The sequence below is a fragment of the Loxodonta africana genome, chromosome 2 (genome assembly GCF_030014295.1).
Source record: "Loxodonta africana isolate mLoxAfr1 chromosome 2, mLoxAfr1.hap2, whole genome shotgun sequence".
Taxonomy (NCBI): domain Eukaryota; kingdom Metazoa; phylum Chordata; class Mammalia; order Proboscidea; family Elephantidae; genus Loxodonta; species Loxodonta africana.
Genome location: NC_087343.1, coordinates 117091120 through 117113648, shown reverse-complemented (window position 1 = coordinate 117113648; position 22529 = coordinate 117091120). Strand labels below are relative to the sequence as shown.

Below are 22529 nucleotides of genomic sequence, written 5' to 3'. Positions count from 1 at the left end.
AAGAAACTTTTCTACGTCCTGCTTTGGTGAGTAGTATCTGGGGTCTTAAAAGCTTGTGAGTGGCCATCTAACTCCATTAGTCCCATTCTATCTGGAGCAAAGGAGAATGAAGAAAATCAAAGACAAGGGAAAGATTAGTCCGAAGGACTAATGGACCACAAACTCCACCAGACTGAGTCCAGCACAACGAGGTAGTGTCTGGCTACTACCACCAGCTCTTTGACACAAATCACAATAGAGGGTCTCGGACAGAGCTAGGGAAGAATGTAGAACAAAATTCAAACTCAAAAAAGAAGAGCAGACTTACTGGTCTGACAGAAACTGGAGAAACCTGAAGTGTATAGCCCCCAGACACCTGTTTAACTCAGTGCTGAAGTCACTCCTGAGGTTCATTCTTCAGCCAAGGATTAGACAGGCCCATTAAACAAAAAATAATACATGTAGGTCAGCCCGGTATACAAGACTAAATTGGCACACCAGCCCAAGGGCAAGGATGAAAAGGCAGGAGGGGGCAGGAAAGCTGGATGAATGGACATGGGGAACTCACGGTCAAGAAGGGGAGAGTATTGACATGTTGTGGGGTTGGCAATGAATTGCGCAAAGCAATATGTGTATTAATTGTTTAATGAGAAAGGAATTTGCTGTGTAAACCTTCATCTAAAGCAAAATAAATAAAAAAGAAATCAAATGTCATGGTACATTGGGTAGATTTGTTGCAAAAGACCTCTTTAAGTTTTCAATAGCAAAGATGTCACTTTGATGATCAAGATGTGTCTGACCCAAGCCATTGTCTTTTCAGTCACATCATATGTATGGGAAAGTTGAATAATGAAAAAGGAAGACCTGAAAAATTGAATAATGAAAGTATTGGCTGTGTTCAAACTGTGGCATTGGTGAAGAGTATTGACTGTACTATGGACTGCCAAAAGAATAAACAACCAGAATGTTCCTTAGGAAGTGAGGATGGCTAGACTTCAACTCACTTTGGACACATCATTAGGAGAGACTGATTGCTAGGAAAGCACATCATGTGTGGTAGAGGGCCACTAAAAAGAAGGGAAACCCTCAAAGAGATGGATTGACACAGTAGCTACAACAACATACCCAAACATACCAATGATCGTGCCACTGGTGTAGAACTGGACAGTGTTTCATTCTGTTGTACGTGAGGTTGCCATGAGTCAGAGCCAACTTGATGCAATGAATTACAATGTGAATGTCAATAGTAGAAAAAAAATGGAAACATTTATATAATACTGCCTGTGTGCGATTTGTAGCTCTGGTGTCGCAGTAGTTGAGCTTGGCTGTTGACACTTCGGTTGGCAGTTCGAATCCACCAGCAGCTCCTTGGAAATGCTATCAGGCAGTTCTATCCTGTCCTATAGAGTCACTATGAGTCGGAGCCGACTTAAACAGTAGTGGATTTGTTTTGATGATGTGCCGTTTACTGTTCTAAGAGCCTTATACCTGTTAACTTATTTAATCCTCACAACAGTCCTAGGAGTAGATATTATTTTCTCTGGTTTTTAGATGAAGAATTGGGAGCAAAATGTGCTAAGATAACTTTTTTTTTAAACTGTCTTTTTGATGAATTTTCTAATCTTTCCCTTACCCTGCTGCCCAGTGTGTTTATATGGTGTCATAAATAGGAGAAAAGATGGAGTTTATGGTGCTTATTGCAGTTTGTTGGATTTTTTGATTAACTCTTCAACCTTGGTAGTCAGTACTTGGCGTTAGAAATACATAAAACTATCCAGTAAGAATAGAATTTTACTATTCTAAACCTACTTACTCTAAACTCTACCATGGTATTTAGTAGTGTTTAAACAACGTACACACATAAACAAAATAAGCAAGTTCCAGAGCATTATATGATTTGTTCTCTTTCTGCCTCATTGGTTAAGAGATTTAAAACAATTACAGAATTAGTAATTTACCTGCCTGGGTTCATGAAATGTGAGTCCAGGGAGAATGATGAGTAGTTAGTTAGTTAGTTGTAGGTGATAGAGTGGCAAGTGTGAAGTAATCCATTGACTCTTTACTGCATTAACCTTGAATGTCTGAGCTACTTGTTACAAACTTAGACAACGAATAGCTTTCCCCTGCTGCTGGTAGTTAGGTCTGGAGACTAAAAAATAAATAAAAAGAGAGGTACGTCAGAAGTTTAGCTTTTATGGAAACTATTAGTGTTTGTGCTGTTTCCAAGAAGCATAAAGATATCTTCAGCCTTAGCTCTTATTCTTGGTGTCACTCGACACTTTTTCCTTATTCCATTCTAAACCTCGTAGTGTATGTATTCTTATTTTTACCCAAAGAATATAAACGACATTAACTCTGTTTTCCTTTTTGGAAATTTGATTGGGCAGGGGATATGTAGAGGTCTATTCTTTTTTTTAAATCTAGATGGCCATGAGAGTTTTTCACCAGGCGAATTTTAAGATTACTTATATTTAGTATTAGTCTTCTGAGAAAAGCTGTTTGACATGGACATATAGTCTTTGATATATATCGTACAAAGTGATATATTTTCTAAGCTATGTGTGAGATAGTATTCTGATTAAAGTGACAAAAAAATGAAGTTTATGTATATTATGGAATCATTTCATAACAAGTGTAAAAAGTCAAGATTCATGAATCTTGATGGACTGATCACTGTTGGGTGGACTAAAAAGAACAAAACATTCAAAATCTCAATACAGTTTTGTTTGGTGAATTTTCGTGGGGTTGACGTTTTAATTAAGTTTTCCCAATAATGATAGACTTTAGGCTACTAATTAAAACACATGTATTCTTGTTATGCTGTAATATTAAATAAAAAGGTTTTGATTGTGGTGCTAGTGCTATAATTATTTATTGGGGGAAATTTAACGAAAGGACAGAAAGTGTCTTATCTTTCGCAAAAATTTAAACTTCTTCTTTTTCTCTCATAGGTCACTGATGAATTATTGGAAAAAATTGCATCAAGAAGTCAAAATATAATTGAAATAAACATTTCTGATTGTCGCAGCATGTCTGACACTGGCGTGTGTGTTTTAGCATTTAAGTGTCCTGGACTTCTTAGGTATACAGCCTACAGGTGTAAGCAGCTTTCTGACACCTCTATTATTGCGGTTGCCTCTCATTGTCCTTTACTTCAGAAAGTGCATGTAGGCAACCAGGACAAACTTACTGATGAAGGACTCAAGCAGGTAAATTTTACTATTTATAAAATGATTTTACTCATATTAAATCAAAGTGTTTTCTTGTAGCAACACTTTTAAGATGTTGAATTATATTAAAAATAATGCCCAGAGACTGCAGTGATTCATCTTTTCATGTACTCATGAATAAGTTTAGGGAAGTGGTTAATTAACTTTGCCATGTTTTGTAGTGAGTGAACTTTTCCCATCAGGTATTAACTTCTTTTTGTCACTTAAACTTTGTACCAAATTTGGCTTTAGTTGAGAACTTTTTTAGTTCTCCTTTTTTGTTCCTAGATGACATGTTTACATGTTTTAACATAGCTAAGTATTTTAAGGCAAAAATGGAAGAAGAGTGTAAGATAAAGAGAAGGGCGGTAATTACCTATATTTTGCAGAATAGTTGGATTAAAATAATACATATACAGTCATGTGTTGCTTAATGTCCACAATACATTCTATGAAATAGGACTTTATGTGATTTGGATGTTGTGCAAACACTATATTATGGATGAATGTCCTTTTAGGCATTTGCTTCCAGAATAAGAAGGTTTCATCCATATTAAAAATTTGTTGGGGCAAATAACCTCCCTCTACAATTAGTTTATTTAAGCTTTCAACAAATTTTTCAGCTGCCTTTGCAACAGCACTCGCAGACTCAACTCTCATTTTCACATTATACAGTGAAAAACGTTGTTTAAAGTGCTTGAACCACCCAGAGCTCTAGCACTAACCTCAGTATTGTACTCCTGTCCTTCTCTTTCTTTAAGCATGTCCAGCAAGCTTCATGCCTTATCAGTAATTGGCAGTGAGCTGAGAGGGATTCACTTTTGTGTTTGGTCTTTGTTGTGAATTGAATTGAATTGTGTTCCCTCAAAATGTGTGTCAGCTTGGCTAGGCCATGATTCCCAATATTGTGTGGTTGTCCTCCGTTTTTTAACCTAATGTAATTTTCCTATGTGTTGTAAATCTTAATCTTTATGATGTTTTTGAGGCAGAATTTGAGGCATTTATGTTAATGAGATAGGACACAATCTACAGGATTAGGTTGTATCTTGAATCAGTCTCTTTTGAGATATAAAAGTAGTGAGCACAGAGGAGGGGGACCTCATTACCACCAAATAAGAAGAGCCAGGAGCAGAGGATGTCATTTGGACTTGTTGTCCCTGTACTGAGAAGTTCCTAGACCAGGGGAAGACTGATGACAGGGACCTTTCCCCAGAGCCAACAAGAGAGAGAAAGCCTTTCCCTGGAGCTAGCATCCTGAATTTAGACTTTAAAACCAGTCCATGGAGCAAGAGAGCTGATTGCCTTTGGGCAGGAAGGAGGCTTCCAGGTAGAATGGGGTGCCTCTGAGTACTTATTGGTGGAGCTAGGCTTGCTGACCCATGAGTGAGAAAGCTGAGAGCCTTCTGGCAAAGATTTACTGGCAGAGTGTGGTACCTCCAGCCACTTGGCAGTAGAGCAAAAGACTTTGTAATGCTTGCCCAAGCAGGGCAGAGGCTAGGCTGGCCCAAGAGGCCCAAGGGGCTGAAGAGGCCACGGAACCAGGAAACAGAAGCTGAAGGGACAAGGAGCACAGGAAGCAAACCTGTTGCGGTCTCAGAGAGGGTGGGGCTGTGACCTCTGGGGTCTCAAAGGGTGGAATCACAGTCTTCTGGGTCTGAAAGGGTGGGGCCATGGCCTCCTAGGTTTCAAAGAGTCAGATTGCCACCAGTTCGGTCCTGGAGTGTGAGGCTGCTGTTCACAAGTGGCAAAAGAATGGGGCCAGATCTGTCCAAAGCAGAGGCAGTTGGGCTGTCATACCCAAAGGGCAGAAGAACGGGGCCTGCTGGGGCTGAGGGGATAGGATTGCTGCTTAGACAGACTAGGAAAATGGGGCCACCCAAATCTGAGGGAGCAGAGTTGCCATCTCAGTGGGCCTGGAAGGCAGAGCTGAAGCTGAGGGCCAAGGGGCCTCCGCTCAGAATCCGGATAGTGTGGCCAACACCTGGAGTTTAGGGGGCAGGGCCATTGCCTAAATGGTCTTAGACAACAGAGGATTATTTTCAAGCCATGAGAGCTAATGTAATGTGCTCTGCTGACTTGCTTGGTGTCTGTTATTCCTTCTTTCCATCCAATTTCTCCCATTTGTGATGGAAATGTCTACCTTTTGTCTGTTCCACAATTGTACTTTGGAAGCAGGTAACTTGTATTCTAGATTTCACAGGTGAAGAGGAGTTTTGCCCCAGGATGGAATTTGCCCTTGGAGTTGATTTTAGACTTTTGGCGCCATACTTACAAGGTTGTTATGAGTTGGAATTAACTCGACGGCCGTGGGTTTGGTTTTTGGATGATGGGGCGAATGTGTTTCACATGTGACAAGGACATGAAATTTGGGGGTCCAAAGGATAGAATGTTATGGATTGAATTGTGTCCCCCCCAAAATGTGTGTCAACTTGGCCAGGCCATGATTCTCAATATTGTGTGGTTGTCTTCCATTTTTAACCCGATGTAAATTTCCTTTGTGCTTTAAATCCTAATTTATGCCTGTGGTTAATGAGGCAGGATTAGAGGCAGTTATGTTAATGAGATAGGATACAATGCACAGGATTATGTTGTATCTTGAGTCAATCTCTTTTGAGATATAAAAGAAAGAAGCGAGCTGAGAGGAGAAGGACCTCATTACCACCAAGCAGGAAGAGCCAGGAGCAGAGCATGTCCTTTGGACACGGGGTCCCTGCTCTGAGAATTTCCTAGACCAGGGATAGATTGATGACAAGGGCCTTCCTCTAGAGCTGATACAAAAAGCCTTCCCCAGGAGTTGGCACCCTGAATTTGGACTTCTAGCCTCCTAGACTGTAAGAGAATAAATTTCTCTTTGTTGAAGTCATCCACTTGTGGTATTTCTGTTATAACAGCGCTGGCTAAGCTAAGACAGTCCTCAATCCATGTCATTAGCAATTTCTCCATATCTGGTACAGGTCTTTCTTGCATTTTTGTCAGCCTCGTAGCTTTCAGTGGAGCTGATCCTTTTAATAGCTTGGAGAATTTGTTTTTGAGGATCGTCATGACTGTCAAGTGTGACATGCCTAAATTAGCTATGTCTCGTTCTTCGATCGGGATTTCTGAACTTTGTTAAAACCTCATGGGACCGTGGATGTATATGTAGTCAGACTTTGCCCGAAATGGACACGTACGCAGCGCATGACTATACTTTGGTACACTTTTCTTTCGAAAAGGCATTTAAGATTTCTTTACCCACTCAACCTATTATTCATTTTTTTCATTCAGTAAATGTTGAATAGATTGTGTCAGGCCATGAGTTTGGGGATATTTTGAATATTTGGTAATGTTCCCATCATAGTATTAGGCACTTTTTGTATTTTCACATTTAATTTTTATAATAACTGTGAAATAGTTGCTATTAAACTCGTTTTATAAAGGGGGAAATTATTGAACTGGCCTAAATCATAGTAGATGGTAGAGCTAGAATTTGAAGCCTGTATTTCCAAAGCCTGTGTCCTCTTGCAGCTTTTCCAGGCCAATTGACTGTACTCTTTTAGACCTTGAGTATAGGAGGGCAGAGGCCATGCATATTGTACCACTTTACCCACAGCGCACATGCTCTACGTGGTAGGCCCTCAGCAAATATTTGTTGAGAGAAATAATTAGTAATTCCAATCAAGAATTTTTCAGGATTAGTGTTTAAATTTAGAATTGTGATGTAGCTGCAACACTTCCCAGTAAAAGCAGAGTGTTACGGTAATTCTGGATTTAAATCTGATCCGGGATGAAGTCAGAAATAAAATGAATATCCTTAAACACTGTGTATGAATTGACTGAAAGTACAATATTAGAAGAAATAGACTCTATTCCAAGTAGTACTGGGTGTGTTGGTCCAATGTATATATTAAGAATACTACCAATTTATAAAAGAGCTCATTTTGTCTACAAGGAAAGATTATACAACAGTCTTACTTGTTTTAATGGTTTTCCTGACTACTCACTAGGAAAGCATTCTATGAAGTTCTTACATATATTAAAACAAATTAGTCTCTCATGGGGAAATTTTAAATTTTATGACTGTGGCATGATTTTATATATTTTGATAGAAATTTCTCAGCATTTTAAACTCCAATGAGACATTTTTAAAAGTCTGTATTAATTGATTTGAATCTGTTACATATTTAACTGAAAATCAGTTAAAATAGGGAATCACAAAAATTAGTATGTATTAGATATATATTTAAATACAGTATGTAAATATAAATTCATTAGTGAGTCTTTTGATTTAGGGTCAAGGCTTTTTTCTTGAATTAGGGATTACTAACTGGAGTTTTGATTTTGTTGAACCGTAACTATGATGTGCCATCCATGATTTTCATTTGTTTTTTTACAGAAGTGAGAGCAGTTTAAAGCCACTTGTGAAACAATGAGTGCAGCTTCTTTTAGAATGTGATTTTCCTCAGTCTTTTATAACTTCATAGTTGTTTCACCCAAAACTAAGGAGCCCTGTGTGGCACAGTGTTTAAAGTGCTCAGCTGCTAATGAAAGGTCAATGGTTCGAACCCACCAGTCGCTCTGCAGGAGAAAAGACCTAGTGTTCTGCTGCCATAAAGATTATAGTCTAGGAAACCCTATGGAGCAGTTCTGCTGGTGTCCTGTAGAGTTGCTATAAGTCAGAGTTGACTTGATGGCACACAGCAGTAACCCAAAACTTAAAAACAGCAATTTTTTATGGCCTGCTTTTATTGACTACAAGCATTAGTCTAGTTTTTATAGCAAGAACTTGATTTTTCCTTCTCATTTTAATTACTTTGTGTCATATTTAATGGAGTTATGTTATAATAAATACAATTAGATAAAAAAGGATTGAGAACAAACACAGCTGTCTCTTGGTAAATATATAGATCAACTGGTGTGACCAAAGGTATGCTGGCATACTAAGGGTATAGCCTTCTACCTGTAATGTTAGGCATGTGTTGCAGAAGAAGGGAGAACCGTGATTAATCTGAGCACTCAACCAATGAATGTTGGCTAAGGAAATGCTTAATGAATTGCTATTTGACAGATAAACCGGGGTTTAGAGTTAATTGCCTGAGATTATGCATATTGGTAGACAATTGGGTATTGAATACAGATATGTCTGTCTGCAGAGCCTGAGCACTAAACCACTAATGCTATATTGACTTTCTGTATTTCACATACAGTAAAACCTGTGTTTGGTTTGAAAATGAACTCTCTTTCTGATGATTTGAAACATTTTCTTTTACAGTTTTTGAAGTGGTAGTTAAAAGAAGAAATTGGATTGGGCCTGGGTCTCCATTCCTATAATCTGATGAGCAATCTTACCATTAAAAAAAAAAAAAATTCTATGTATGTTATTAAAATAAAAACCAAAGTAAGAGAAGGTGTTTTCTTGTGTTGCCAAATCAAGTTTTATGTTTAGTTTTAAATGACTCCTTTCTTCTATTCAAGTTGTAGTTGTGTCAGAGCTTTATTGCATAGTTGCCTAGATTATAGAATGAAGACCGTAAAAGAGAACTTGGAGAACCTTAGAACTCTTGGTCAAATAGCGTAAGCATCCTATGTTTTTAAAGCTAAGTAGAAAAAGTTTTAACCACAGAATTTTTTAAATGAAACATTAGTAATGGCTAGGCTGGAGGCTACATTAGTAATAAGTAACAAAACTCACGTACATCACTGGAAGGCTGTTTAGATTTTCCCTTGCTCTAATGCCATGCTACACTCAAGATAGAACGTCAATTCCCTATCATTTCCAATGCTGTGTCTAAAATAAAACATCAGTTTCTGTGATGAGACTGAACGACACTCTTGCCAGTAACCATACGCCCTTGCTGAGGCACAAACATCCTATGCCTTTGCGAGCTGGGCTTGTGTCTTAGTTATCTAATGCTGCTATAACAGAAATACCACAAGTAGATGGCTTCAACAAACAGAAATATGTTCTCTCACAGTCTAGGAGGCTAGAAGTCCAAATTCAGGGTGCCAGCTCTAGTGGAAGGCTTTCTCTCTCTGTTGGCTCTGGGGGAAGGTGCTTGTCATCAATCTTCCCCTGGTCTAGGAGCTTCTCAGCACAGGGACCCTGGGTCCAAAGGACATGCTCCACTCCTGGCTCATCCTTCTTGGTGGTGGGAGATCCCTATCTCTCTGCTTGCTTCTCTCTCCTCTTATTTCTTGTATGATAAAAGGTGATGCAGGCCACAACCCAGGGAAACTCCCCTTATATCTGATCAAGGCTGTGACTAAGTAAGGGTGTTGCATCCCACCCTCATCCTTTAATATGAGCTAATGTTGCCTCATTAACCATGGGCAGAGATAAGGATTTACAACACATAGGAAAATTACACCAGATCACAAAAGGGAGGATAATGACACAGTACTGGGAATCAAGGCCTAGCCAAGATGACACATATTTTCAGGGGGCACTATTCAGTCCGTGACAGCGTCCCATCCTGCTGATCTCTGCGGAGGCCATTGTTTGACTATCTCCTATTCACCCGATTGGTGAAGGACAGATCCTCCACCCCAGATGGTATGAAATGGATGAACACCTGACACCCAACACTGGACAGATGAGATTAACAGCAGTTTTCACATATATTCAGAGCCTAGGGGAAGAAGATCCTGCATGCCATGCAGGGTCACATGGAGGTTGCACTTAGGAATAGAGGAAACCAGCAGAGGCTGAGGGAGTCAGGCTTTGTAGTAACAAGGGGGTATAGTACCTCCTGGCTTCTGTGAAAGAATGTGATTGGTTTGTTTGAATAATTCCACAGGCTGGCAAGGAACTGATGCTTATTAGGCTGAGAACTGGTAGAGTACAGCTGGGGTAGCTGGTAGTAGAAGTAGCTAAGTGGAAAGCCTTTTCTGCTGGATAAGGAGCATATCTGCTGGGTAAGGAGCATATCTGGTGAAAGCAGGGTACTCTCGGTTAGGCCTTTGGGGCCCTGCGTGGCTCAGATATATTAAAGCAGTGCTTGAAATTTTAGGTCTTGTAATGAAGGCCATGTACATGGTCCTTATGTTTGTTGTTTTTACCTGTGTAGCCCATGCTCCTGGAAAATGACTTGCTTGTAGATAAAACCACATGACAAGGTCAAAACACCATGTAATCAGTATAAGTCTCTCTCCCAGGTGCAGTGGTGTGTCTTACATGTCTTAATGTGAGGCTTTACCAACCTCTTCAAACATACTGATGTCCAAGACCATATCAGAAACCTCAGTCATTCCTTACATATGTAGATCCTATTCTTTTATTTCTCAGTATTCCTGGTTAGTGTACCAAATGTTGGGTCTTAAGGACCCAACTGCTGTGGTTCTGAGCAAATTGAAAAGTAAGACAAAGGAATGGTGATGAAGGACAAAATATAAACTTTATTACTCAGAAAAGCTAAGTTGCACAATGTTGCTCTGGAGTTTGGCTAACTGACCCACTTGCCAGACCAGGGGAGTGGTCTGCAAATGGAGAAGTGGAGATTGTTTTGTTTGCTGTAAGCAGTTTGTTCCCAAGGTAAAGGAGGATAGAGATGAACTGAGACTGTCTACTCTATTAATCACAGACTAAGCGGTATACAGACCAGGAATTAGACTTACTGAACTCTCACCAGAAGTAGGAATAGAAGAAACAGTTTCCTCTACCATGTCTATTATGTTTTGATTTTTCTTCCTTAGACCATCTGTGCTGATTCCTTGTTATGGAAGATGAGGATTTAGCTCATCTATGGGTTCTTCGGAAACCCTGGTGGCATAGTGGTTAAATGCTATGGCTGCTAACCAAAGGTTCGGCAGTCCAAATCAACCAGGCGCTCCTTGGAAACTCTATGGGGCAGTTCTACTCTGTCCTATAGGGTCGCTATGAGTAGGAATTGACTCAACGGCACTGGGTTTGGTTTGGTTTTTTATGGGTTCTTCCGTGTCTCCCGCCCTCCCATTCTTCCATCATATTTCTTTTATAATTTTGGTTAGATTATGCCATAGATTGAATTGTACCCCCTGAAAATGTCTGCCAGCTTGGCAAGGTCATGATTCCCAGTATTGTGTGATTGTCCACCATTTTGTCTTCTGATGTGACTTCCCTGTTGTTGTTGTTAGGTGCTGTCGAGTCGATTCCGACTCATAGTGACCCTTTGTGCCACAGAACGAAACACTGCCTGTCCTACACCATGCTCATGATAGTTATGCTTGAGCCCGTTTTAGCCACTGTGTCAATCCATCATGTTAAGGGTCTTCCTCCTCTTAGAGGACCCTGTACTTTACCAAGCATGATGTCCCTACCAGAGACTGATCTCTCCTGACAGCATATCCAAAGTATGTAAGACATATTCTCACCATTCTTGCTTCTAAGTAGTATTCTGGTTATACTTCTTAAAAGATAGATTTGTTCATTTTTTTGGCAGTCCACAATATATTCAATATTCTTTGCCGACACCTCAATTCAAAGGCATCAATTCTTTGGTCTTCCTTATTTATTTTTCAGCTTGTGCGTGCATATGATGTGATTGAAAATACCATGGCTTGGGTCAGTGCACCTTAGTCTTCAGGGTGACATCTTTGCTTTTCAATACTTTAAAGAGGTCTTTTGTAGCAGATTCGCCCAATGCAATGCGACTTTTGATTTCTTGACTCCTGTTTCCATAGGTGTTTATTGTGGATACAAGTAAAATGAAATTCTTGACAACTTCAGTCTTTTCTCTGTTTATGATGATGTTGCTCATTGGTCCAGTTCTGGGGACTTTTGTTCTATATTGAGGTGCAATCCATACTGAAGGCTGTGGTCTTTGATCTTCATCAGTAAGTGCTTCAGGTCATCTTCACTTTCAGCAAGCAAGGTTGTGTGGTCAGCATAACACAAGTTGTTAATGAGGCTTCCTCCAATCCTGATGCCCTGTTCTTCTTCATATAGTCCAGTTTTTCGGATTATTTGCTCGGCATACAGACTGAATAGGTATGGTGAAAGGATACAACCCTGATGCACACCTTTCCTCATATTTAAACTATGCAGTATCCCCTTGTTCTGTTCAAGCAAGTGCCTCTTGATCTATGTACAGGTTCCTCATGAGCACAATTAAGTATTCTGGAATTCCCATTCTTCCCAGTGTTATCCATAATTTGTTGCGATCTATACAGTCTGATGCCTTCGCATAGTCAATAAAGCACATGTAAACATCCTTCTGGTATTCTCTGCTTTGAGCCAGTATCCATCTGACATCAGCAATGATATCCGTGGTTCCACGTCCTCTTCTGAATCCGGCCCGATTTTCTGGCACTTCCCTGTCAATGTACTGCTGTAACTGCTTTGGAATGATAATCAGCAAAATTTTACTTGCGTGTGATACTGATATTGTTCTATAATTTCCACATTCGGTTGGATCACCTTCCTTGGGAATAGGCATAAATATGGATCTCTTCCAGTCGGTTGGCCAGGTAGCTCTCTTCCAAGTTTCTTGGCAGAGACGAGTGAGCACTTCCAGTGCTGCATCCGTTTGTTGAAATATCTCAGTGGATATTCTGTCAATTCCTGGAGCCTTGTTTTTTGCCAGTGCCTTCAGTGCAGCTTGGATTTCTTCCTTCAGTACTGTTGGTTCCTGATCTTATGCTACCTCTTTAAATGTTTGAACATCCACCAGTTCTTTTGGCAGAATGACTGTGTATTCCTTCTATCTTCTTTTGATGCTTCCTGTGTCATTTAATATTTTCCCCATAGAATCCTTCACTATCACAACTCGAAGCTTGAATTTTTTCTTTAGTTCTCTCAACTTGAGAAATGCTGAGCGTGTTCTTCCTTTTTGGTTTTCTATCTCCAGCTCTTTGCGTATGTCGTTATAATACTTCACTTTGTCTTCTGGAGCCTCCCTTTGAAATCTGTTCATTTCTTTTAATTCATCCTTTCTACCTTTTGCTTTAGCTGCTCGACGTTCAAGAGCAAGTTTCAGAGTCTCTTCTGACATCCATTTTGATCTTTTCTTTCTTCCCTGCCTTTTTAGTGAGCTCTTGCTTTCTTCATGGGTGATGTCCTTGATGTCATTCCACAACTTGTCTGGTATTTAGTCATTAGTGTTCAGTGCATCAAATCTATTCTTGAGATGATCTCTAAATTCAGGTGGGATATGCTCAAGATTGTACTTTGGCTCCTGTGGACCTGTTCTAATTTTCTTTGGTTTCAACCAAACTTGCGTATGAGCAATTGATGGTCTGTCCCACAGTCAGTCCTTGGCCTTGTTCTGACTGATAATATTGAGCTTTTCCATTGTCTCTTTCCACAGATGTAGTTGATTTGATTCCTGCATATTCCATCTAGCAAGGTCCATGTGTATAGTGGCTGTTTATGTTGGTGAAAAAAGGCACCTGCAGCGAAGAAGTCATCCGTTGTGCAAAATTGTATCATGGGATCTCTGGCATTATTATATCACCAGGGCCATATTTCCCAACAACTGATCCTTCTTCATTTCCAACTTTCACATTCCCCAAACCAGTAATTACCAATGCACCCTGATTGCATGCTCTATTGATATCAGACTGCAGAAGGTGATAAAAAAAACCTTCAGTTTCTTCATCGTTGGCCGTACTGGTTGGTGTGTAAATGTGAATAGTAGTTGCATTAACTGGTCTTCCTTTTAGGTGTATGAATATTATCACTGACAGTATCGTGCTTCAGGATAGGTCTTGAAATGTTCTTTTTGACAGTGAACGCAACGGCATGCCTCTTCAAGTTGTCATTCCTGGCATAGTAGACCATATGATTGTCCAATTCAGAATGGCTAGTACTAGCCCATTTTAGCTCACCAGTGCCTAGGATATCGATGTTCATGCATTCCATTTCATTTTTGATGATTTCCAATTTTCTTAGATTCATAGTTCATACATCCCATGTTCTGATTATTAATGGATGTTTGCAACTGTTTTTTCTCATTTTGAGTGGCGCCACCTCAGCAAATGAAGGTCCTGAAAGCTTGACTCCATCTACGTCATTAAGGTTGACTCTGCTTTGAGGAGGCAGCTCTTCCCCAGTCTTTTGAGTGTCTTCCAACCTGGGGGGCTTATCTTCTGGCACCGTATTAGACAGTGTTCTGCTGCTATTCATAGGGGTTTCACTGGCTAATTCTTTTGAGATGTAGACTGCTGAGTCCTTCTTCCTAGTCTGTCTTAGTCTGGAAGCCCAGCTGAAACATGTCCCCTGTGGGTGACTCTGCTGGTATCTGAATACCAGTAGCGTAGCTTCCAGCATCACAGCAACATGCAAGCCCCCACAGTATAACAAACTGTCAGACACGGTGGTGGTGATTTCGCTATGTGTGGTAAATCCTGTCTCTATGATGTTGATGAGATGGGATTACCAGCAATTAAGATCATGTTTTAAGTCAATCTCTTTTGAGATATAAAAGAGAGGCAAGCAGAGGGATAGGGGGACCTCGTATCACCAAGAAACCAGCACTGGGAGCAGAGTGCATCCTCTAGACCCAAGGTTCCTGTGTAGAGAAGCTCCTAGACCAAGGGAAAATTGAAAATATTGATAGGCAAAAAAGAAAAAAAAAAAAAGCCATTATTGCACTGATTGGAAATAACCACTGTTAATGTGTTGGTGTAGTTTTCAGCCTTTTTTCTATGCTTGATATGCGTAATTTCTTTATTCAAATTGTACTACAGTTTTTAAATTTAATTTTTTAATCAAGTGCTTAATTTTAAGGGCTGTATAATATTAAGTCTTATGAATATACCATAATTTATACTCTTTATTATATTTTACTCTTTAAAAAAAATCCTTCTGCTCAATTCTTGTACAGTAGTCCCGAACTACAGCTGCCAACTTAAAAGGTGGGCAGTTCTAATCTACCAACTGCTCCTTGGAAACCCCGTAGGGCAGTTCTACTCTGTCTTACAGGGTTGCTATGAGTCAGAATTGACTTGATGCCACTGGGTTTGGTTTTTGGTTTTAGTCCCCCCTTATCCATCAGGGATACGTTCTAAGACGTCTGGTGGTTGCCTGAAACCAAAGATAGTAATGAACCCTATGTATACTATGATGTGTCCTATACATACATACCTGTGATAAAGTTTAATTTGTAAATTAGGCACAATAAGAGAACAGCAATAATAAGAGTGATTATAACAGTATACTGTTATAAAAGTTATGTGAATGACAGATTGGGACAGCGTGAGATTTCATTATGTTATGTACTCATTTAACGTTTTCATACTGTGGTTGACCATGGGTAACTGAAACCATGAAAAGTGAAACCCATCGATGAAAGGGAGTATCTTAATTATCAAGTACTTCTATAACAGAAATACCACAAGTGGATAGTTTTAAGAAACAGAAATTTATTCTCTCACAGTCTAGGAGACTAGAAGTCCAAAATCAGGGTGCCAGCTCCAGGGGAAAACTTTCTGTTGGTTCTGGGGGAAGGTCCTTGTCATCAATCTTCCCTGGTAGAGTACTTCTCGGCTGAGGGACCCTGAATCCAAAGGACATGCTATTCTCCTGGCTCTTGTTTTTTGGTGGTATGAGGTCCCCATGTCTCTCTCTTCTTCTCTCTTTTATATCTCAAAAGAGATTGATTTAAGACACAAGCTAATCTCCTAGATTGAGTCTTGTCTCATTAACATAACTGCCACTAATCCCGCCTCATTAACATCATAGAGGTAGGATTCACAACACATAGGAAAATCACACCAGATAACAAAATGGTGGATAATCACACAATACTGGGAATCATGGGCTAGCCAAGTGGACACACATTTTGGGGGGACACAATGCATAACAGGGGGGCTACTGATTTGGTATCTTACCAAACACCTTTAAATAATTATTTCAACATTTTATTAGGAAAATTTTCAGACTAGAATAATTGAAATAATCTTACACTGAACATTAATATATTCACTGTTTAGGGTCTGTAACATTTTTCTCTGCTCTGTCTCATATCTTTCCAATTATACATTCCTATTTAGTTTTTTGGATAAATATTTAGAAGCTGGATCATACATTTTTCAGGTACTTTTTATAGTTTTCATTCCATTAAGTTACCCTCCAGGAAAATTTTTTGTACTAATTTATACTCTTGCCAGTAGTGTATTAGCACACTTTCTGAACCCTTGTCAACACTGGGTTTTGTTATTTTTAATATAACGTTGTAAAAATGGTGTGGCGTCAAATCTCCCCTAACTTCAGGGGGAGAGAAAATCAACATCAGCATCAGCCCAAGGCTGATTCCTGTAGGTAGAGATCAGACGTATTTCTGGTCGTGACCTTTTAACCAGTTCTGACACCAGTCGTCCTCCCCAGAGCACTACTTTGCTGCTGGGTTTGATAAATCTTTGCAATACCACGCAGACCTCATAGACCATACTGATGATTATGGCGCTTATTAGGGAAGTAACAGGTTATAGTTTAGCATCAGGATCAACTTGGAAGTAAAAGGAATGACTCGGGTACAGTTCTTTGATCAGGATAGCTTCTTCTTAGCTGTCCTTGTAGGCAGGCCTCTCTCTCAACCCTCAGCCCTCAGCCCTTGGCACTTGGCCCTTGTGCTTGGCCCTTGACCCTCAGCCTGGCATCTGCCCTGCTCAGTCAAGTGTTAACACAGTTCTTTAGCTACGTGGATAAGTGCCTGGAGGCAGCCCACTCTACCAGGAAGCACCTTGCCTGAAGACGCTCAGGTTTCTTCCTCCATGGGCCAGCGAGCTAACCTGCCAGTCTGATCTGCTGCTGTCTTGTGCTGTCTTCAGTGTTACAGCTTTCTCTGTCTTCTGGGTCTAGGAGGTTCTCAGTGCAGGGATCCTAGATCCAAAGGACAGGCTCTACCCCGGCTTTTCTTCTTGATGAAAGTGAGGCCCTCCCTACCTCTGCAGATAGATCCCTTTAAGCTTAGTGGGATGGCAAAACTGACGGATCCCCTACAAGGGTTCCATATACCGTATTTGTATGGTCCTACCCCTGCAAGGGTTCCATGTACCTTATTTGCATGTGCAAAACTGTCCAATCTCCTTGGTGGGCCACAAGCACCTTATTTGTGTAGTCCTACCCAATCGTTTTGTTAGAGTTACAAGACCATGGCTAGAAGGGCATATTAAAACAACTCACTGCATTGGAAATGCTTTTTGATAATTTTTTGTAAGTAAGGCATGGCTAAAGTAAGTTTCTTGTATTGCCAAGGTGATTCTCTTCGAATGTAATACTTTTAAAAACAGCATTCATTTACAGTTTGCATTGATCATCTAATTCTTTAATCTGGGTTTTGAAAAGGAGTGTATGTAATTTATTTTTGTGCTGCTTAATGTTTTTTAATGGAAATATCATCCTTGTATTTTTTTTTATAGTAACTGTTGAAGATACAGTCAAGATTTCAAACCAAAAATCACTGGTCCTCTTGTTTTCAGTTTCTGTACTAGTGTATAATTAAGTACTCTAACTAGAAAGTTAGCTATAGTGTATTCAGAATTTTTCTCTTTCATTGAGTAAATGGAGCTTATGGAGAGAAATGATACATTGGGGCAATCAGAAGTAGAGCCAGAATCTCATGAAATAAATATTCTTTCACACACTGGGGAGTCCGTTGGTGCTGTAAACTGTTGACTTGGCTGCTGAGTGGTTGGGGGTTCAAGTACACACCAGAGGTGCCTTAGAAAAAAAGCCCTGATGATCTATTTCAGAAAAGTCAGCCATTGAGAACCCTGTGGTTTTACTCTGACATACACGGGGCCACCATAAGTTGAATTTAACTCCACTGCAACTGTTTTTTTTCCATTCTCTGGACCTTTGTCCTTCTTTGACCTTTATACCACTTTTTTGACCCATTGCACCTATGTCCCACTCCATATAACACTAGAACTGATGCAAAGACTCAAGTGAAATAAAGATGCAAATTTGAACCATTAAGCAATCTAGGCACCTAGAAGGACATGTGGTGTGAAGCAGGTTAGAAGGTGAAAAGGCTTACAAAAACAATCTTTTAAGTTATAGATTGATAACATCGTATCTTATTTTAAAAGTGATTTACAAATAATTATTTGTCAACTCAGATATGGCTTTTTATAAGAAGTTCTGTGGAAATCCAGTTAGAAATATGTTGCCTTTGTTATTTTCTGAGTTTTCAGCCAAATCTCTTTGTTTACAGCTGGGCTCAAAATGCAGAGAACTCAAAGATGTTCATTTCGGCCAGTGTTACAAGATCTCAGATGAAGGCATGATCGTCATAGCTAAGGGGTGTCTGAAATTACAAAGAATATACATGCAGGAAAACAAATTAGTAAGTACTTGTTATCATCCTGGTATTGTTCATTTTGTTTCTGACCTTTGAATTTGCTGAATTTGGTTTATAAAAATTTTTATTCTTATTTTTATATAGTGGCTGAGAGGCAAAAATTCTCTTAAAGCAATGATTTATAAATGGATTATAAAACTGAATAGGTGTTTGTGTGTGGTACTTGCATGTTAAAATTCGTTAGCATGTGTTAGTGAGTCTTGTCTAAATTCTGACAGTAAACAAATTCAGGTGTATTGGAAAAAAATCAAATTTAGTTGCCAAACGTAAGGATGTAGTTATAATTTCTTCCGATTCCTTCAGGGACTATAAAGATTTTAGATAATTAGGAAAGTATACACTTGTGAAATACAGCTTTTCTGTTAGTTTGGTGAAAAGTGAGATCCAGTAATATAGAGCAGATAATCTTGGTAGTTACATAGATTTTGTATTTTAAGCACACATGTAACTCATCCACACAGTGTATTTTATTTGCTATGTTTGGAAGTATTTAATTCTACTGAGATATAATTCACATACAATTCACCCTTTTAAAGTATACAATTAATGGTTTTTAGTACAAACAAAAAGTTGTACAAACTTTGTGCAAATTACGAAGTTGTGCAGTCATCATCACTAATTTTAGAATATTTTCATTACCTAAAAAGAAACCATGTACTCATTAGCTGTCACTCACTATCCCCTATCCCTTCCCCAAGCCCCTGGCAACTACTAATGTACTTTCTGTCTCTGTGGATTTGCCTATCCTATACAATTATTATAAATTGAATCGTATAATATGTACTTGGGTCTAGCTTCTTTCACCCACCATGTTTTCAAGGTTCATCCATGTTGTAGCATGTATCAGAAGTTCATTCCTTTTTATGGTGGAATATATTCTGAAGCCATTTAATTTTAAATTGATAGGTTCATACCAAACCAAACCTGTTGCCGTGGAGTTGATTCTAACTCATAGTGACCCTGTAGGACAGAGTAGAACAGCCTCATAGGGTTTCCAAGGAGCGCCTGGTAGATTCAAACTGCTGACCTTTTGGTTAGCAGCCATAGCTCTTAGCCACTTCGCCGCCAAGGTTTCCTGATAAGTTCATAGTGCAGGTTAAAGAATGTCATTAGGGAAGCACTAGTAGGAGTTAGTAGCGTTGGAAAATAGCGTGCTTGAAAATGTTGGTAGACTGGTCTTAAAGTGTGGCGTGTTTACAAAGATCACGTGCTTTTTAATTGTATCTGAAAAGTAGAGAGGTCTTTTTGTTGCCCCTTGGAGGTGGTTTTTAAAATTTGGTAAATATTTTTGTTTTCATAAGTTTTGAAAGGTCTCTTAGAAGTATCAGTACTTTAAGGTAATGCTATTTTTTTTTTTTTTAATTTTTATTAAGCTTCAAGTGAACATTTACATTTCCAGTCTGTCACATGTAGGTTTACAGACATCTTACTCCCTTCTCCCACTTGCTCTCCCCCTATTGAGTCAGCCCTTACAGTCTCTCGTTTCGTGCCAATTTTACCTTCTTCCCTCTCTCTCTATCTTCCCATCCCCCCCTCCAGTCAAGAGTTGCCAACACACTCTCCCGTGTCCACCTGATTTAATTAGCTCACTCTTCATCAGTATCTCTCTCCCCCCCACTGACCAGTCCTTTTCATGCCTGATGATTTGTCTTCGGGGATGGTTCCTGTCCTGTGCCATCAGAAGTTCTGGGGAGCATTATCTCTGGGATTCCTCTAGTCGCAATCATACCATTAGGTGTGGTCTTTTAATGAGAATTTGGGGTCTGCATCCCATTGGTCTCCTGCTCCCTCAGGAGTTGTCTGTTGTGTTCCCTGACAGGGCAGACATCGATTGTGGCCGGGCACCAACTAGTTCTTCTGGTCTCAGGATATTGTAGGTCTCTGGTTCAAGTGGCCCTTTCTGTCTCTTGGGTTCTTAGTTGTCGTGTGACCTTGGTGTTCTTCCTTTGCCTTTGCTCCCGGTGGGTTGAGACCAATTAATGTATTTTAGATGGCTGCTTGTTGGCATTTAGGACCCTAGGTGCCACAATTCAAAGTGGGATGCAGAGTGTTTTCATAATAGAATTGTTTTGCCCATTGATTTAGAAGTCCTCTCAAACCAAGTTCCCCAGACCCCAGCCCCTGCTTCGCTATCCTTTGAAGCTTTCATTTTATCTCGGAAACCTCTTTACTTTTAATCCTGTCCAATTAGGCTGACCTTCCTTGTATTGAGTGTTGTCTTTCCCTTCACCCAAAGCAGTTCCCATCTACAGATTGATCAATAAAAAGCCCTCTCCCTCCCTCCCTCCCCCCCTTTGTAACCACAAAAGTATGTGTTCTTTTCCGTTTTTTCCATTTCTCAAGATCTTATAATAGTGGTCTTATATAATATTTGTCCTTTTGCAACTGACTCATTTCGCTCAGCATAATGCCTTCCAGATTCCTCCATGTTATGAAATGTTTCAGAGATTCGTCACTGTTCTTTATCGATGCGTAGTATTCCATTGTGTGAATATACCACAATTTATTTACCCATTCGTCCGTTGATGGACATCTTGGTTGCTTCCAGCTTTTTGCTATTGTAAACAGAGCTGCAATAAACATGGGTGTGCATATATCTGTTTGTGTGAAGGGTCTTGTATTTTTAGGGTATATTCCGAGGAGTGGGATTTCTGGGTTGTATGGTAGTTCTATTTCTAACTGTTTAAGATAACGCCAGATGGATTTCCAAAGTGGTTGTACCATTTTACAATCCCACCAGCAGTGTATGAGAGTTCCAGTCTCTCCGCAGCCTCTCCAACATTTATTATTTTGTGTTTTTTGAATTAATGCCAGTCTAGTTGGTGTCAGATGGAATCTCATCGTAGTTTTAATTTGCATTTCTCTAATGGCTAATGATGGAGAGCATTTTCTCATGTATCTGTTGGCTGCCTGAATATCTTCCTTAGTGAAATATGTGTTCATATCCTTTGCCCACTTCTTGATTGGGTTGTTTGTCTTTTTGTGGTTGAGTTTTGACGGAATCATGTAGATTTTAGAGATCAGGCGCTGGTCTGAGATGTCATAGCTGAATATTCTTTCCCAGTCTGTAGGTGGTCTTTTTACTCTTTTGGTGAAGTCTTTAGATGAGCATAGGTGTTTGATTTTTAGGAGCTCCCAGTTATCTGGTTTCTCTTCATCATTTTTGGCAATGTTTTGTATTCTGTTTATGCCCTGTATTAGGGCTCCTAGGGTAGATCCTATTTTTTCTTCCATGATTTTTATCGTTTTAGTCTTTATGTTTAGGTCTTTGATCCACTTGGAGTTAGTTTTTGTGCATGGTGTGAGGTATGGGTCCTGTTTCATTCTTTTGCAAATGGATATCCAGTTATGCCAGCACCATTTGTTAAAAAGACTATTATTTCCCCAATTGACTGACACTGGTCCTTTGTCAAATATCAGCTGCTCATAAATGGATGGATTTATATCTGGATTCTCAATTCTGTTCCATTGGTCTATGTGCCTGTTGTTGTACCAGTACCAGGCTGTTTTGACTACTGTAGCTATATAATAGGTTCTGAAATCAGGTAGGGTGAGGCCTCCCACTTTCTTCTTCTTTTTCAGTAATGTTTTGCTTATCCGGGGGTTCTTTCCTTTCCATATGAAATTAGTGATTTGTTTCTCTATTCCCTTAAAGTATGACATTGGTATTTGGATTGGAAGTGCGTTGTATGTATAAATGGCTTTTGGTAGAATAGACATTTTTACTATGTTAAGTCTTCCTATCCATGAGCAGGGTATGTTTTTCCATTTAAGTGTGTCCTTTTGAATTTCTTGTAGCAGAGTTTTATAGTTTTCTTTGTATAGGTCTTTTACATCCTCGGTAAGATTTATTCCTAAGTATTTTATCTTCTTGGGGGCTACTGTGAATGGTATTGATTTGGTTATTTCCTCTTCGGTGTTCTTTTTGTTGATGTAGAGGAATCCAAGTGATTTTTGTATGTTTATTTTATATCCTGAGACTCTTCCAAACTCTTCTATTAGTTTCAGTAGTTTTCTGGAGGATTTCTTAGGGTTTTCCATGTATACGATCATGTCATCTGCAAATAGTGATAGCTTTACTTCC

The 22529-nt window shown here is 39.5% G+C and overlaps 1 protein-coding gene across 1 annotated transcript in view; it reads left to right on the top strand.

Moving 5' to 3' along the window:
* The window catches only part of FBXL17 (F-box and leucine rich repeat protein 17), a 601730-nt gene that overhangs the window by 33269 nt on the left and 545932 nt on the right, over positions 1-22529 (top strand). Inside the window, exons 3-4 of the mRNA XM_064274712.1 lie at positions 2931-3188; positions 18299-18430. Coding sequence (XP_064130782.1) covers positions 2931-3188; positions 18299-18430 — 390 coding nt within the window. The remainder of the gene's footprint in view (positions 1-2930; positions 3189-18298; positions 18431-22529) is intronic.